This window comes from Ursus maritimus, unplaced genomic scaffold, assembly GCF_017311325.1.
Source record: "Ursus maritimus isolate PB19 unplaced genomic scaffold, ASM1731132v1 scaffold_22, whole genome shotgun sequence".
Taxonomy (NCBI): Eukaryota; Metazoa; Chordata; class Mammalia; order Carnivora; family Ursidae; genus Ursus; species Ursus maritimus.
The window spans coordinates 33,823,604-33,840,028 of record NW_024424675.1 but is presented as its reverse complement, the minus strand read 5'-3'; the positions used below and the strand labels follow the sequence as shown (position 1 = coordinate 33,840,028).

At 54.8% G+C, this 16,425-nt stretch overlaps 1 protein-coding gene across 1 annotated transcript in view; it reads left to right on the top strand.

The window, feature by feature from the left end:
- The window catches only part of CDH22 (cadherin 22), a 66,222-nt gene extending 50,877 nt beyond the window's left edge, over window positions 1-15,345 (top strand). The window contains exons 8-11 of the mRNA XM_040637847.1: window positions 5,389-5,510; window positions 5,628-5,745; window positions 11,571-11,822; window positions 14,780-15,345. Of these exons, the coding sequence (XP_040493781.1) occupies window positions 5,389-5,510; window positions 5,628-5,745; window positions 11,571-11,822; window positions 14,780-15,345 (1,058 nt within the window). The remainder of the gene's footprint in view (window positions 1-5,388; window positions 5,511-5,627; window positions 5,746-11,570; window positions 11,823-14,779) is intronic.
- Window positions 15,346-16,425: the final 1,080 nt, after the last annotated feature.

Below are 16,425 nucleotides of genomic sequence, written 5' to 3'. Positions count from 1 at the left end.
AGCTTGACTCTTTCCCAGATGGAGAAACCAGTCCATCCAAGGAGGTCTTGGTCTCTGCCTGTGGCATGGTCAGGGAGGCCACAGACAATGAAATCCATTCATTTGACAATCTTTACTACTCACCTACTATGTGCCACGCCCATAGCAGTAAACAAAATAGTAATCTGCTTATCTTCTAGTGGGGGAGACAGGTGATGAGCAAGTTAAGTAAGTAAAAGCATAGGGAGTGTTGGGCAAGTGCTATGGAGAGAAAGCAGGGAAGGGGTGTCTGGTGGGATGGCAAGGGGCCCATTTAAAGAAGGGCATCAGGTGAGGCTCTCTGAGAAGACATCTGGGCAAAGATCTGAAGGAGAGAACGGAGCCACCTTGGAGCAGAGCTCAAGAGAGGGGTGAAGGAGAAGGCCAGGAAGATAGCCGGAAGATCACATGCAGCCCGCGGGCATGTAGGACTTGGGCTTAGATTCTGGTGGCCCAGGACAGAGGCAGTCAGGGAAAGCTTCCAGGAAGAGACAGAGACATTTGTTTAGGACGTTGAGGCAAGTAGGACTCGGACAGCTAACGATGGCAAGAAAGGCAGTACTATCTGATGCTTAGAAACTCCCCCTTTGGAACCAAACGCGGGTTCAAGTCCCAGGTTGATCGGTTGTTCCCTACAAGACCTTGGGCAAGTTCGTTACGTCTCTGCACTGGTTTCCTCCTCAGTAAAATGTCAGTAATGCTAGTCCCCACCTCCCACAATGGTTGACAGGATGAAATGCGGCAGCACAGACCCTGGCCCACAGCACACGCTCCCTATGTGTTTGTGGATGTCTTTCTGGGAAGGAGTACATTCCTAAGAGTGCCCTTAACAGAGTCACCAGGCCAGCTCCCATTTCCTCTTCCCTTCCCAGTGGCCCCCAGCCCTCCAAACCCAGTTTGGTTCAGATACCAGGTGAGTGCCTGCCAGGGGTTGGGGTCTTCTTTGGAAGGGGTCCAGAGTCTCGTTATCTACAGCCTCCTGCTCTCTGGGTGTTTGCAGATGCTGTCCCTATTCCCTGGGGCACTCTTTCCCTCGCATTCCTCCCCCTGATTCCTTCCTAGTTGGAGCTCAGCCTAAAGGTCACTTGCTCCGGAGAAGACAGCCCTGCACCCACCCTGCTCCTGAACCTTAATCTCTTAGCTCTTATCAGAGTCTGGAGTACTGTCTGTCCCTGCCACGAGACTGAGGGACCGTTTAGGTCTTGTTCACTGTTATGTCCTTGGCACCAAGGAGGCCCTCAATTCATAATTGTCAGCAGAACCCAGAAGCCTCAGCTCCAAACAGCGCAGTCCGATCCCCTGTCTGTTATACGTCAGGGACTCCAAGGCCCAGAGAAGGTAGGAGACCTGCCCACAGCGCACAGCAGCCCTCCAGCCTCCAGTCCAGTCTCTTCCCGAGGTGCCCACTCAACAGCCCACCTCCTTGGCCCTCAGGCCCCCAGAGCTTCACCTGCCACCTTCCCAGATTCCTAGCGAGCTCGCTCCGGGAGGGAGCACCAGGCCGCAGCACGTTTAATTCTCGTCTAGGAACCGGTTAAGGCTGCAGGCCTGCTCGGCGCTGGGCTGTCAATCAGCCTTCCTCAAGGCTGCATCAATTAGTTTAAAAATATTGAATGCAATTTTGCCTGACACAACATATTGCAGCTACTGCAAAATATAATTTATTTTAGAAGAAGAAATAATTAAACTAATTTGCATGTCAGTCAGCTGAACTGAGATGCCAAGAGGGGGGTTGGGACCCCTGAGGGACCCAGCCCCGGGAGAGGGCACCTGCTGCTGGGCGTCGGGGAAGGGCAGCTTGAACCTGAGTCCGAGTAGTGGTTGGGGCTGGATGGACAGATATCCAGGCCGCAGGAGGGCCTACTGGCCTTGGATCTAGACCAAGCACTGGCAGTAGAGGCAGGAGACCCAGGACCCAACCCAGTTCTACGCTGACTCACTGGTGGCTCTGGGCGAGGTCCTGGCCCTCTCTGGGCCTCAGTTTCTTATCTACAAAATGGGTTTAACAAGACCTCCTTTACAGGTTGTTCTGAGGATCAAATGAGGTCATAGATAAGCAAGTTTATCGATTGGAAAGTCCTGCACAGGGGTGAAGATTAATTAATTGATGGAGTCTTTGTTTTATTCCAGAAACATTTAAGGTGGTTAAACGTATAAATTAATTATTAGCAGTGATCACAAATGCTGCTAACTGTGATCAGGAGGGGTTTAGCGGAAGTCCCCCAGAAGTAAGATAACAGGTTGGACTCCCCCACCTACCAGCCACCCAGTGCAGTGGTTGGCAACCCCTGCCACATATTAGATTTCTACAGCCATTAACAAACCTCGGTGACCAAGCCTTGGGCATCAGTGTGTTTTAAAGGCTTCCCAGGCGATTCTGATGTGCAGCTGGGCTGGAGGCCGCTGTGATGTCATGGGCACCCAGGCTCTGGAGGTTCCTGGCCAGCCCCCAATTCAGGGGTCCCTGGGATCAGTTCTGCAGGTGACAACTTAGCAACATAGAGGCACACCCCTTCACCGCTCACTCAGCTGCCCCACCTCTGAGACCCATGCCAAAGGGTTCCGGGCCTTCCCAAGAGGTGACCTGTAACATTTTTAAAAAGGAGGTAAGGGGGCACCTGGGTGGCTCGGTCCGTTAAGCATTGACTCTTGGTTTCGACTCAGGTCATGATCTCAGAGTCGTGAGATCGAGCCCCATGTCGGACTCTGGGCTGGGCCAGGAGCCTGATTCAGATTCTCTCTCTCCCTCTCCCTTGGCCCCACCCCTCCCTAAAAAAATAAAATAAAATAATAAAAGAAGGCAGGACAACAACAAAAAGGTAATTACGTGCAGTGAAGGATGTGTTAACTAACCTGATTGTGGGAAACATCTCACAATATGTACATGTATAAAATCATCCCATTGTACACCTTAAACTTATACCACATTATTGGTTAAATTCTATTTCAATAAAGCTAAAAAATAAAAAGAGAGAGAGAGCAGCCAGAAGAGGCCCAACAGATTGTAAAGGAATGGCTCAATAGTGGGGGACCAGGTCCCCCTTCAGTGTGTCCCCTTTGGAGGAGCTGGCCCTGCTCTGGGGTTGCCCTCTGCATGGAGCATAGGCCCCTACACCCCCTCCCTCTGCCTCAGCGGGGAGAGTGGTGCCTGGTCCTGGCAGCGGGCCTTACCCTCCCCACCTCCCCTCCTCCCAAATGCTCCCACCTTCTGTCTGTTTAAGTTCTCCAGCAACACACTCTTAAAAATAACGGCTTGCCCGGCATTCCCAGTCACGACTCCGATCTCCCGCCCCCAGAAAAGCCCCCCCTAATCACTGAAGCAGCAGATCTGGGTGAGCTGAGAAGATAAGGTGCCCCTGGCTAAGGGGAGCTCCAGAGAGGGGTCCAGTCTGCGTTAATTAAGGACTCACCCCCCTCCTTTCCCCGACCCCAGGAGGGGGCTGCACCTGCCTCCCGATCCCGCTTCTCTTTATCAACTGATAAAGGGCTGCAGTCAGCCCTCAGTGGCCCCTGAGTTCAGAGAAAGGGGCAGCCAACCAGCCCCATTCCCCCCCAGAACTCATGGGGTTCCTGGCTGCTTGGAAGCTTCCAGAATGCCCCCTAAAGAGCTCTCTGCCAGCCAGGCTAGACACCCAGCCACCCTGCTTAGAAGGGGGTGGCTTCCTCTCCTAGTCCTTGAGGTCACCAGTGGGTAGAGCTTGTCAGTAAAAAACTCCTAAGATAGCAGGGCACCAGTGAGCACCCAAGAGGTCCAGGAGACAAAGGGCAGAAAAGGCCAACATTCAGGGTGCTGCTCAGAGAGGGCAGGCTAGGACGAGGTATCCTGCAGTCACTTGATGTCATTGCTGAAAGGACCCTTCAAGGATATCTGTTTATTTAACAAATCCTTATATAGCACTTGCTATGTGTTATATACACAGTTTAAAAATGCTTCACAGATAGTAACTCAATCTGTCCTCTTAACCAACCCATTACTAGTAGCTCCATGTCGCTGGTGAGAAAACAGAGGCACAGAGAGGCCAAGTGACCTGGCACAGACCACACAGCTACTAAGTGGCGGAGTTGAGATCAGAACAACTTGGTTCAGGAAACTGACTCTTAATCACTGTGCTCTGCTCATTTTCCAGATGTGGAAAGGGATCTCAGGGAGGGAGGACCAAATGCTGGGTCAAGGACAGAGCCATGCCTGGAACCCAAGCCTCTGTCTGTGTTCTTCCAGGCTTCATTCATGAGTTCCACAAACGCATCAGAACCTACTCTGTGCCATGTCCCACAGTGCTGGGAACTGGGGATGAATACATCAGGGGCCTTAACCTCAAAGACATCACAGGTGGGGTATCATGGTTTTGCTGAAGACCCCGGCCAAGACCTATATCCAGTGGACTCGTCTTGCCCTCTCAGGATCAGGTCTGAAAAGAGCAGAGGTTTGAGAGCCCAGTTGCCAGCTGACCAGTTCGTTAAAATTTCTCATGCTTTGTTTCTCTTCTGTAATGTGGGGCTAGAAGTTGAACCCAAGCACAGGATTTCCACGTGGATACCTGAAATAATGGATGTGGATGCTCGGGTGTGTTCTGTGCACTTGATGGTGATGGGATGTTGAGGATGGGATGTTGGTCGACGGCAGTGGTGGTGATCGTGTTGCTGGAGGACAGAGCGGGGGTAGCGATGTGATGGCGACCTAGGTGTTTATGGGGGGGTAACAGTAGTAAGGGTGGGGCTGGTCATGGTGGTTGTGGTGGGGATCGTGTCTGCGTGGGTGGTGATGATGGTGGTGATATTGGTGATGGCGGTAGTGGTAAGGGCACTGATAGTGATGGCCTTCGTGTTTGTGATAATAGAGATGAGGAGGGTGGTGCCTTGGATGGGGCAGTGGTGACGCCATCATTCCAATGGTGATGGTCACAATGGTGAAGCCACCGGGTTGGTGATGGCGAGAGTGGTGAGGTTGGCGATGGTGGTACTGGTGGTTATGTTGGCACAAGGATAATACTAATGAGGGTAGTGGTAACAGGACTGGTGACGGTGGTGGTGAAAGGAGCAGTGGTGGGGATGGTGTTGACGATGGTGCCGGGTGGCTCCAGGGGTTATGGTGATGGAGGTGGTGGTGGTGATGCCCATGGTGTCAGTGCCAATGTTGGGGATGGGGATGTTGACACTAGCAGGATGACCTAATGGTGGCAATGGTGACAGCAGTGGTGGTGGTGACCCCTTCATGCCAGATGTCCTCAGTTCTGATCCTATTACCTGCTGAATCAACCCACAGATCTCTCAGTGTGACCCCACTGCCTTGTCTTGTCCTTGTGGCCGATGGGGGGTTGTCTAGATCTCACATTTGATGCCTCTCCCCCCGCTCCTGTGCTCTCACTGCAGACAATCATGCCCAGCTCTCCCGGGCATCCCTAAGGATCCGAATCCTGGATGTGAACGACAATCCCCCGGAGCTGGCCACTCCCTACGAGGCGGCTGTGTGTGAGGATGCCAAGCCAGGACAGGTACATGGAGGGGCTGAGGACTGGGCATTCTTGCCAGGCCTGACCGGGACACCCTCTACCCAGGCCCAGAGTGGGCTCAGCCTCACATCAGCTCCCTGCCCCGTCCTCACCCTTCAGCTTATCCAGACCATCAGCGTGGTGGACAGAGACGAGCCTCAGGGTGGGCACCGCTTCTATTTCCGCCTGGTGCCCGAAGCTCCCAGCAACCCTCACTTCTCCCTGCTTGACATCCAAGGTGAGTTACCTCTGAGCCACCAAATCCTAGGATGCACAGAAGGAGGGGTCTAGCCTCCCCTCCACTTCCCGTATTACTGGTGGAGAGACTGAGGCACCCAGAGGGCCAGTGTTAGGTCCAAGATCACACAGATAATCTGGGTCAAGCTAGAGCTGTTCCCCAGCCCACTGGCCAAACCCTGAAGAACAAGCTGGGGGCGGGTTGGTGGAGTGGAGAGGGGGCACCCAAGAGAAGAGAATAGAACGCTATAGAGAGGAAACAGATGAGGAGTGGGTGGGCCAGAGTCCTGGATGGAAAGAGCCCCTGGTCTAACTGAAGATTGAAATAAGCCACGTGCACACACTCCCACCCTTCAGTTTAAAAAGTCCTGTATCCCACTCATGTTTCTCTTTGCATCCTCACACCCGCCCTGGGAAGTGGTTTTCTTACCCCCGCCCCCCCATTTTACCCATGATAAAACAGAGACTCTAGGAGGAAAGGGACCCGCCCAGGGCCATACTGGGAGTCAGTGGCAGGCTGGGATTCCAACCCACCCCTGTCTCAGACCCAGCGTGCTTCCTGCTTTCGCTCACTCACCGCCTTGAAAGGGACTGCCCTGCCCAGCCTGAGCTGATCCCACTGTGAGATGTGCCCCAGCAAGTTCCTCAAGACGCCAAAGTCTGAGACTTTGAGGATTGAACTGGGGGTGGGAGGGTTGGGGCGGTCAGTGGACTGGGAGTGAGGGCCCTGCGTCCCAGGCCAGGCTCAGCTGGGGGCTCTCTGGCTAAGCCTGGCAAGGTCTGCACTTCCTAAGCCTCCGTGTTGTTATCTGTAAAATGGGGCCAAAAGGGCCTGCCCCCTGCAATGGCTCGGCAACCCCAGCGAGATGAGGGCTACCGAGGTATATTGTTAGTACCGGGAACACGTTATTTCCTGCGTTCAGCAATTATTGACTGAAGCACGGTGCCTATGTAGCAGGCACTGTTCTAGGTCCTGAAATATAGTGGCAAACCTGACAAACTCCCTACCCTCATGGAGGTGACATTCTGGTGAGGGGAGGTAGAAATTAAACAAATGAATAATACGTTGGGGATGCTAAAAGTGGCTAGAGGGTAGATAATGCAGTCTCCACCCAAGTCTAAACTTGGTTTTGTTCCATGCTGGGCCCTGAGTGCCTGGAGCAGCGCCTGGCACGTAGTGGCTATTCCATAAAATGTGTTAAAGTGGGAAAATAACGCAGAGTAAGAGTAGGAGCTATTAAACAAGGGGGTCTGGGAAGCCCTCTGTGAAGGAATCAGTAGTAAGTATGAATCTAAAGGATATTAGGGAGTGAGCCACGCTAATAAGTGGATCAAGAATGATCCAGGGGGAGGGAACAGCATGTACAAAGGCCCTGAGGTGAGAGCAGGTCCAGGATGTTCAAGGAACAGGAGGCCTGCATGGTTGGAATGAGTGGATGCCAGGGCTAGGAGATCAGGTCACGTGGGTTCTTTCTGACCCTGGAACAGGTCTGGGACCACCCCCAAGACCCTTACACCGCTTCCCTCCAAAAGGAGGGACCTCAGTGGCCTCTGAAGCCAGACCCTCTGTATTTCCAAGAGTCATATTAAAAATGTTTCACAACCAGTGCCGTTCAGATAACCAACCGAAAGGGCCACTGACCATAAATAACCTGGAGCAGGACCCTGGAGCCCCCGCTGTGCCAGGCTTTACCCCCTTTGTGGCTTGATTGGGTCAAATTTGGGGGTGGGCATGGGGGGAAGGCTGAGGCAGCAGGGAAGGACTTGGGGCAAGCAGAATCAGAGCTATTTAAACCTTTTTGGAAGCATTTCAGTATTTTAGCAACTGTTAGTGCCTTGTCTATGCATTATTCCAATGGTATCCTGAGTTGGCCCCGGGAGACACAAATAGCCCTGGCTTGACCTCGCGAAGTTCACAAGTCTTTCCAACCCGAGGGCCCTGAAGTTCTGTCCCAACTGCCTCTCTTTGACAGGGAGCTGCCAGGAGCTCCCATCCCGTGTGACCACCTGGAACGTGCTCCAGGAGCGAGGGTGGCAGCCATGTGCTGAGCTCAGCACAGCCATGGCGAGGCTCCTCCACCAGCCCCTAGCCCCTTCCCACGGCCTGCCAAACCCCCTCCTCCTCACTGTATAAATATCCTGGGTGACAAACAGCTACCCCAACCCATCTGTTTCTTTGTACACATTTGTAGCCAGTTTGGAAACGTGATTTATAAATATTGCTTTTGCAGCCAGGGATTGACACTGATGTATGTCAGGCCAGATGGATGGATGCAATGCTGGGCGTGGATCCTGCCTGGACGGGTGGGGTAGGGGACCTGGGGTGACCAGCAGCTTCCCCCGGTGAAGCCAGCCGCCGCCCAGGAGGGCAGCTCAGGGGGTTCAGGGAGGATGCCCAGGGATTCCCTTTTGTCGGTTGGAGGAGTGGCAAGGACCAGAGCTCTCAGAACATATGGCTCCATGGCCAAAGACAGCAACCTCGAGAAACAAACATCTCTCCACTCCTCTGTTCTTGCTTGGGAGTTTGACGCTGAGCCAGAGCCAGCCACTCATTTTTCAAAACTGTCTACTTCTCTGTGTCTCCACTGCCCACTATCCTCTCACACTGAAAACACACAGTATCTCCCTAACTCGTCTTCTACATCTCCTCTTGTGTTTTACATTAGTAACTCCCTTGACTAGAATGGAGGCCCAGCAAGGGCAGGGACCATGCCTGTCTTGTTCATTGCTCTAACCTCAGGGGCTAATAATCCTGACATCCAGACGGTGCTCAACGAGTATTTGCTATGGAATGAATGGATGATATGTCACTCGGTCCCTCCTTTGCTTAAAACCCACCAGTCAAAGGCCTCCCATTGCTTTTAAGAAAAGAACCCCAATTCCTTACTATGGCCTCTAAGACTTTCCATAATGAGCCCCTGCCCCACCCTGCCCCCAGTTTGACCTTGACTCACTCTAGCCATCACCTTCATCCCTCCAGTCACAAAGGACTGCTTTAGGTCCTTGAGCATATTATGCTTCTTCCAACCTCAAGGCCTTTGCCTTGGCTGTCCCCTCTCCTTGAACTCATCATTCAGGACTCAAAAGTAATATCACTTCTTCCAAGAAGAGCTCCCTGACCTCTCAGACAAAGTCGGGTCCTCTGTGAGGTGCTGTTGCTGTAATTTTCCTTCTTAGCACTCACCATGGTTTGTAATTGTAGACTAAATTGTGGGCTTATTCAATTAACATTTGTCTTCCACATTATAATATAAGCTCACATCCAGGACTATTGGTTTAACTTTCCATTGTTTTCTCCCTGTGACTAGTATGGTGCCTAAGACATAGTAGCCACTCAATAAAGATTTATTGGATGGCTGGGTGGAGGATGGATGGGTTGATGGATGGATGAGGGATGGATGGATGGATGGATGGATAGATGGAGATGGATGGGTGGATGGAGGATGGATGGATGGATGGATGGATGGATGGATGGATGGATGGATGGAAGATGGAGATGGATGGTTGGGTGGATGGAGGATGGATGGATGGGAGACAGATGGATGGATGGAGACGGATAGATGGGTGAATGGAGGATGGATGGATGGGTGGATGGGTGGATGGATGGATGGATGGATGGATGAAGGATGGATAGATGGATGATTTGATGGGTGGATGGGAAAAATAGCTATGTCACCAATTCACTGGATAAATACAGACAAGTCACTTCTCTCTGAACCTCAACCTCTACATGTATAAAATGGAAATAATGTCACAACTCTTGGTGGTTGGGACAATTAAACATTACTATATTTAAAGCATCCACATGGTCCTTGATGCATAGAAAGTGTGCAGTCAGTGCAGAGGAGTCCCACATCATTCCCTTTTCCTCATTTTGCTCTTGAGTCTCCTTTCCTACCCTCAGGAAGGCAGATATTTTCACAGCCGGGGTTGATTATCCTTTGACAGGCAGGCTGGAGTGGAAGCCAGAGCTTGAAGAGCTGACCTGGGATCACCAGTTACCCCAAAAGTTGCAGTTCATTCAAGTGTCATTCTTCAAGTCTGGCTCGGTGCCAGGGCAGAGACAGGCACACGCTAACCTAACGCAATGTGACAAGTGCTCTAACAGAAGTGTGCGTGGCACCTGCATAGTCAGAGCAGGGAGGGGGAAGCCATAAATCCTTCCTTCCCAGGGAAGCGGAGAAAGGAGGCCACAGAAAGGAGGTGACATTTAGCTGGAGCATGACAGATGAGAATTTGCCCAGGCAGAAGGTGGAGAGGGTGTTCCCGCTGGCGGGAAACTGGTGAGTAGAGGCAGGGCAGCCTACACGGAGAGCAGGCACGGGGTGCAGCACAGGAAACATGGGGTGGGGCATGAACGAAAGAACAGCCAGCATTTATGGAGAATTTCCAGCGGCTGGGACCAATTCTAAGGGCTAGGCATGAATTTTACCATATAATCCTCACACTGATGTGTCCTATTTTCCTCAGTTACAGATGAGAAAACTGAGGTCCAGAGAAGCTAAGTGAGCTCCCAAGCTAGTCAATGTTTGACTCAGCATGATTTTTTAAAACAATTTAATGGAGATTTTCAAATGTGTATAAAAGTAGATAGAATAATATCACGAAACCTCATGATGCCATCACACGAGCTTCATCCCATGACCAATCTTGTTTGAGCTGGACCTCTAGTTCGCTTCACAGATGTGTTCAAGGTCACAGGTCAGCTCTTTTCTCCTACATTGTGTCCCTGACTGGGGGAGGCCAGGAATTGAATTGTGTTGACAGGGACCACAGAGCTGGGGAAGGGACCCAGACCGCCAAAGTCTGAGGTCAGAGAGACTAGCCGGAAGGCTGTGAGCGCAGGAGAAGGACTCGGGAGGGAAGCCTGCCCCACCCCACCCCCCGAGGAAGGCAGGGCCCCCTCATATGGAGCTGGCTGTGAAGGGTGGGGGCAGCAGCAAGCCCGGCTCTGAGCATCAGCCTCCACACTGGCAGCCATCAAAATCATGGGGGCTCAGGGATGGCCTGACCCATGCAGCAGAGAGGTGGGAGAGGCAGGAAGGGCCGGGGAAGCAGGCACCACCTATCATGGAAGCCCACGCTCCGGGACCAGAGAGCCACCTGAGCCCTGCCTGGCATTCCCATCTACCGGCTGAAGTGATGTAATGAGTATGATGTGTTAGTTGACTGTCCTCTCTGGTCGCACATGTAGAAAGGAGACCTTAGTGCGCTCGGGGCCCTCATCAGGCTCCAGGGGCCATGCCCCCAGCCCTCCAGGCTCAGCCTCTTAGACTCCTGACAGAAAGCTCCCTCAGCCAAAGCCAGGTGCCAGAGAAGACATTCCCAGTCTTCTCTGTGACCCAGGGCTTGTCAGGGGCCCAGTAAGCTATAACCCAAGGACCCCAGGACCCCAGGGTCAGGGGGCATTGGGTAGCTGGGGCGGAACAAAAGAAGGCTGTTAAGATGAGGGAGGAAAAAAATTAACATAGCCGGGGACAGGACCTTGGCCCAGCTGGGGACAGAATCTTGGAAAAGCTGGGGACAGGACCTTGGCCCAGCTGGGGACAAAACCTTGGAATAGCCGAAAACAGTATCTTGAGACAGCTGGGAATAGCATCTTGTGACAGCTAAGGACAGAACTGTGGGTTATACGGCTGGCAGCAGGATTCCCAGGCAGCTGGGGGCAGAAGGTGGGGAGATCGGGGAGTCGATCCGTGGGTCACCTGGGAGGCAGGAGCTTGGGGCAGAGGGAGGCAAATCCCGAGGTGGCATCAGGAGGTGGCCGGGACAGGGGAGGCTGACCCGGGCCCTGGTGTCACACGCCACTCCCTTTTCCCGGAGCAGACAACACGGCCGCAGTGCACACGCAGCACATGGGTTTCAACCGGCAGGAGCAGGACGTGTTCTTCCTGCCCATCCTGGTGGTGGACAGCGGGCCGCCCACGCTGAGCAGCACGGGCACGCTCACCATCCGCATCTGCGGCTGCGACAGCTCGGGCGCCATCCAGTCCTGCAACACCACAGCCTTCGTCATGGCTGCCTCCCTCAGCCCCGGCGCCCTCATCGCCCTCCTGGTCTGTGTCCTCATCCTGGTCGGTGAGTCCACCCAGAGCCACGCCCCTGCCCCGCTGGCCTGCACCCTGGGGCCCTGGACGTCCTTCCTAGTAACCCCCACGGGGCCTCAGCTTCCCTCTCCCACCAGGAAGGGCGACCCCAGTGACGTCCGGGCTCTACAGCGTAGGTCCCATGACAAGTGTTCAAAGGACAGAGCAGCCCCACCGCCAGCTCCAGAAAATGCCAACCCCACCTGAGACTCCTTGCGTGCTGGCGACCCTCTACACAGCCCAGACATGCCCTAAGGTTTTAAATCAAGCATATTATAAAAAAAAATAAAAATCTCATATCCACTGTCCTTTTTAATTCTCTATGCAGGACTTTGAGTAAAGTCCTTTTAGTAAAAAAGAGGCTCTTGTGAACCTCGCGACCACGTAGCCAGGTGTATCAGCCCCATTTTTCAGAGGAGGAAAGTGAGGCTCGCAGGGGTTAAGTGGCTTGCATAGGGGTACGTAGTCTTCGAACTTGAAATCTGGCCTCCTCACCTTGTGTTCCCTTTAACTACGCCACCTGCTAGGAATCTCAGCGGGGGCAAAACCCCAGGGGCAGCTGGGGCAAAATCTTAAGACATTTGGGAAGGCACAATGTACCCTGGGAGCAACCCCACCAGCAGCCAGTTGAACCCACGACGTGTCACCAGTGAAGAGCTCAAGTTCTAGGAACTGAGCTAGATTCCAGTGGCCATAACGCCCCCTCCCCTGTCACAGCAGAGAGGCCTCGCCTCCGCTCTGGCTGCTGGACTTTAGCGAACAGCCAGAGCTCGGGGAACCCAAGTGTGGTCCAGATTGCAGATACCAGCTCTGCTCAGTTCCCTGGGGGATGTCAGCCGTCTGCCCCCTGCCACTGGCGTGGCGGCCACTGGCCATCCCACTGAGAACCTGCCAGTGGCGAAGCCGCACCTCCCCGGGTCCCTGCAGAGGCCCGGGGCAGGCTTCTCCTAGCTGCGAGGCCCAGGCCCCCTTCTCTCCCCTCCCCAGCCCATGGCTCAGAAACCCTTTCTCCAGAGGGTGCACTTTACAGCGGTTTCATTTTCCGAGGCAGTGCAAACAAATTTCTGCCTAATTGCCCACAAACGAAGAAAGTGCACATCAGTGCTCTAAAGGTGACGGGCGGAATCGCTGATCAAGCCTGGCACATCTGGTTCCCGCCGCCCGCACTCCCCACCATCTGCTCTCTCGGGCATCCCCCTCTGCAGCTACCAGCCTCCGCTTGGAAAGCTGTCCATCCATCTTTCCCACTTCTCTCCTGACACCTTCCCTCCCGCCGGGCCTGTTCCCGAACCCCACCCCCTTCCCTGTCCGGTGCCACCTTGTTAGGTCGTGGGCTGGAACCCGGCCGCATGGCCCTAGCAGCTGGCTCTGGCTCTGGCTGTTGGCCGGGTCGGAGAGGTTAGGAGCAGCTAGAAGAATCCAGTGCCTGGCATGGTACCCAGCACATGTCTCTCTATCCACCCACTCACCTACCCATTTAATGCTCTCAATGGTTCATCAGCTCCTTATTTATCCATCCAGCAAGAACCCCACCCCCACCCCATGTGCTAAACTTTTGCGGGCACTGGGATCCAACTGTGAACAAAAAAACCCACAACGCCCTGAGTAACTGGAAAGTTCGGGTTGCCATCACGGAGATGGGGGAGACTGAGAGCAGAGAAGGGGAAAGATTATTTCGAGTTTGGATGTGTTTAGGGTGAGATTCTCTTGGTCGGCCCAGAGGACTGGCTGAGGAGGAAACTGGACAGAGGATCTAGATCTCAGGGGAGAAGTCAGTCCGAGCCAGAGGCTGAGATGTGGCCGTGGTCAGCCTCCAAATGAACTGCGGGGATAGCACCCATAGAGGGGTGTGGATACAGGGCCAAGGACCAAATCCAGGGCCGGCTGACGTTAAGGGGTCAGACAGGCGAGGAGAGGCATGCTTAGAAGGCCGAGAATGAGTGATCAGTGAGGCGGGAGGAGGAGAGAATGTGGAGTCCTGGAAGTCAAGTGCAGAAAGCAAAGAAGGAGCGATGCTCTCATTCTTCATCCTTACACTCACCACGTCTCCATCTACCTCTTCAGTCAGTCATTCACTCAACAAGCACGCTTCAAGGGCTTACTGCCTGCCAGGCACCGAGCTAGGGGAACACTCCTCGGAGCCCCGAGGGGGGAGTTTAGAGTGTGTGTTTGGGGGTGGGGGAAGCTCTGGTTCACAAACCTGAGCTGCCTGGGCGTCACCTGGAGGCTCCTTCAGGACAGACTGCCTGTAGATCTAGGACAGAAGCCGAGAAGTCACATTTCTAGCAAGTTCCCAGGAGATGCTGCTTGCTGGTGGTCCAGCCACTATGCTCTGAGAACCCGTGTGACAGAGGAAGGAACTCCTCATCAGGGGAGGTTGGAGGTGAAGGCACTGAACCTGGCCTGGAGCTCTTGGGGCTGGGGCGGTGGGGGCGGGGGAGCTCCTGCAGGGGCATGTTGACCTGAGACCCAAAGGGCTAAGCAGGTGCTCAGGAATTCTGGAATAGAGGAAAGCAAGGGTAAAAGAGAAGTCAAGTTCAAGATATCTTTCATTCCCCCAGCCCCATCTGCCCCTCAGCTGCCCCCTTCGCACCCCCCAGAACATAGAGACCTCTTGGGTTGTATCTCTTCATAGAGTTGAGGATAGAGACATCAGAGGTTGGGTCCAGCTCCCAACACCCATGAAATCTCTTAACACTGCCACCTGTGCCGCCACCGCAGCACGGTGGTCTAGCCTCGATTTGCACACCTCCCAAGATGGGTAGCTCATTACCTATCCGTCTAGCCAGTGCAGTTCTGACTGTAGGAACCGTCTTTTTGCACAGAAATCTAGGAAATTTGCACCAGAGGTTAGGTTGGGCCGGCTCCACTGTGTGCGAGGGGTGAGGGGTCCCCAGAGTGTCCCGGGTGGGTCCCGGCCCTCACTCGCCCCTTCTGTCTCTCCCACAGTGCTGGTGCTGCTGATCCTCACCCTCAGGCGCCACCACAAGAGCCACCTGAGCTCGGACGAGGACGAGGACATGCGGGACAATGTCATCAAATACAACGACGAGGGCGGCGGTGAGCAGGACACCGAGGCCTACGACATGTCGGCGCTGCGGAGCCTCTACGACTTCGGCGGCGAGCTCAAGGGCGGCGACGGGGGCGGCGGCGGCGGGGTCCCCAGCGGGAGCGGGGGCGCGGGCAGCCCCCCGCAGACCCGCTTGCCCTCGGAGCGTCACTCGCTCCCGCAGGGGCCGCCGAGCCCGGAGCCGGACTTCTCGGTGTTCAGGGACTTCATCAGCCGCAAGGTGGCGCTGGCGGACGGGGACCTGTCGGTGCCGCCCTACGACGCCTTCCAGACCTACGCCTTCGAGGGCGCGGACTCGCCGGCCGCCTCGCTCAGCTCGCTGCACAGCGGCTCGTCGGGCTCCGAGCAGGACTTCGCCTATCTCAGCGGCTGGGGCCCGCGCTTCCGGCCCCTGGCCGCGCTCTACGCCGGCTACCGCACGGACGACGAGGCCCAGGCCTCCTAGCCCCTTGCCCTGCTGTCGGGGCGCTCCTCCCGGCCCACCCAGGGCCCGACGGTACCCCAGGACGAAGCATTTCCCGGGCTCACTCCCTTCCCCAGCCCTCGCAGCCTCCCAGGGCGGCCGGACAGGAGGGGGGCTTGTAGGGGGATGGACACCCCCCCTCCCGGCGGCCCCCCCCAAGCCCCGCCCCGGGGGGGTGGTGCAGCTTTCGCCCAGACGTGCGGGAATTACCAGCAACGTCATTAAAACTGCAGTGAGACTGGGCACCGCGTGGCTCTCGGGCTAGCGGGGGAGATGGCGCCGCGTGGCTGTGCGGAGAAGGGGTGGGTTACTCACTCCCGGCTGGGGGAAGAACACTGGAGGGAGGGTGCTGCTGAGGTGTCCCCCCTCCCAGGTCTCCCCCATTGGAGTTAAGAGAGAAGGAAGGCTGTTCATTTACTAAGCGCCTACTGTGTGCTGGGACACTGTACAGAGACCATCTTAGTCGTCATGGAAACCATGAGGTGGGGCCCTGCAGGTAACAGGTGGAGAACGCCACCCAGAGAAGTGGCTGTGGCCTGTCCAAGGGCACCTAGCCAGAAAGGGGGAGCCTCTGGCCCTGACCTCCCAGCTGCCTGGCCTTGGGCAAGTTACCTCACTTCTCTGGGCCTCAGTTCCCTCGTGTGTCACATGAGGCTCATAACAGAACCTACCTCGAAGAGTTGTGAGGATAAGAAGCAGTCGTATGTGTCACGTGGTTAGGACAGTGCCTGGCACATAGTAGGTGTTCAATAAATGTTAGCCTTTGATACTGTTGTTATCTTTGTCATTATTAGAAGCCCACTGGCCGGGCTTTCCTTCATCCAGTCACTCTCCCCCTTCTCCCACCATCTCCAAAGGAAAAGGAAATGTCCCCCAACTGTCGGCTCTGCTCCTGCCCAGGGTAGGGGATAGGGACATTCCCAGTGACTGTGGAGCCTTGCAGAGTCTTAGGGGGGACTGGGAGAGGACCCTTGGCTGGGGTGCCAACAGAGGACAAGTTGGGCAGCTCTGGGAATGGGGTGAGGGGGGAGGGTTGGCCAGAGATGGAGGGGCTGGAAGCCA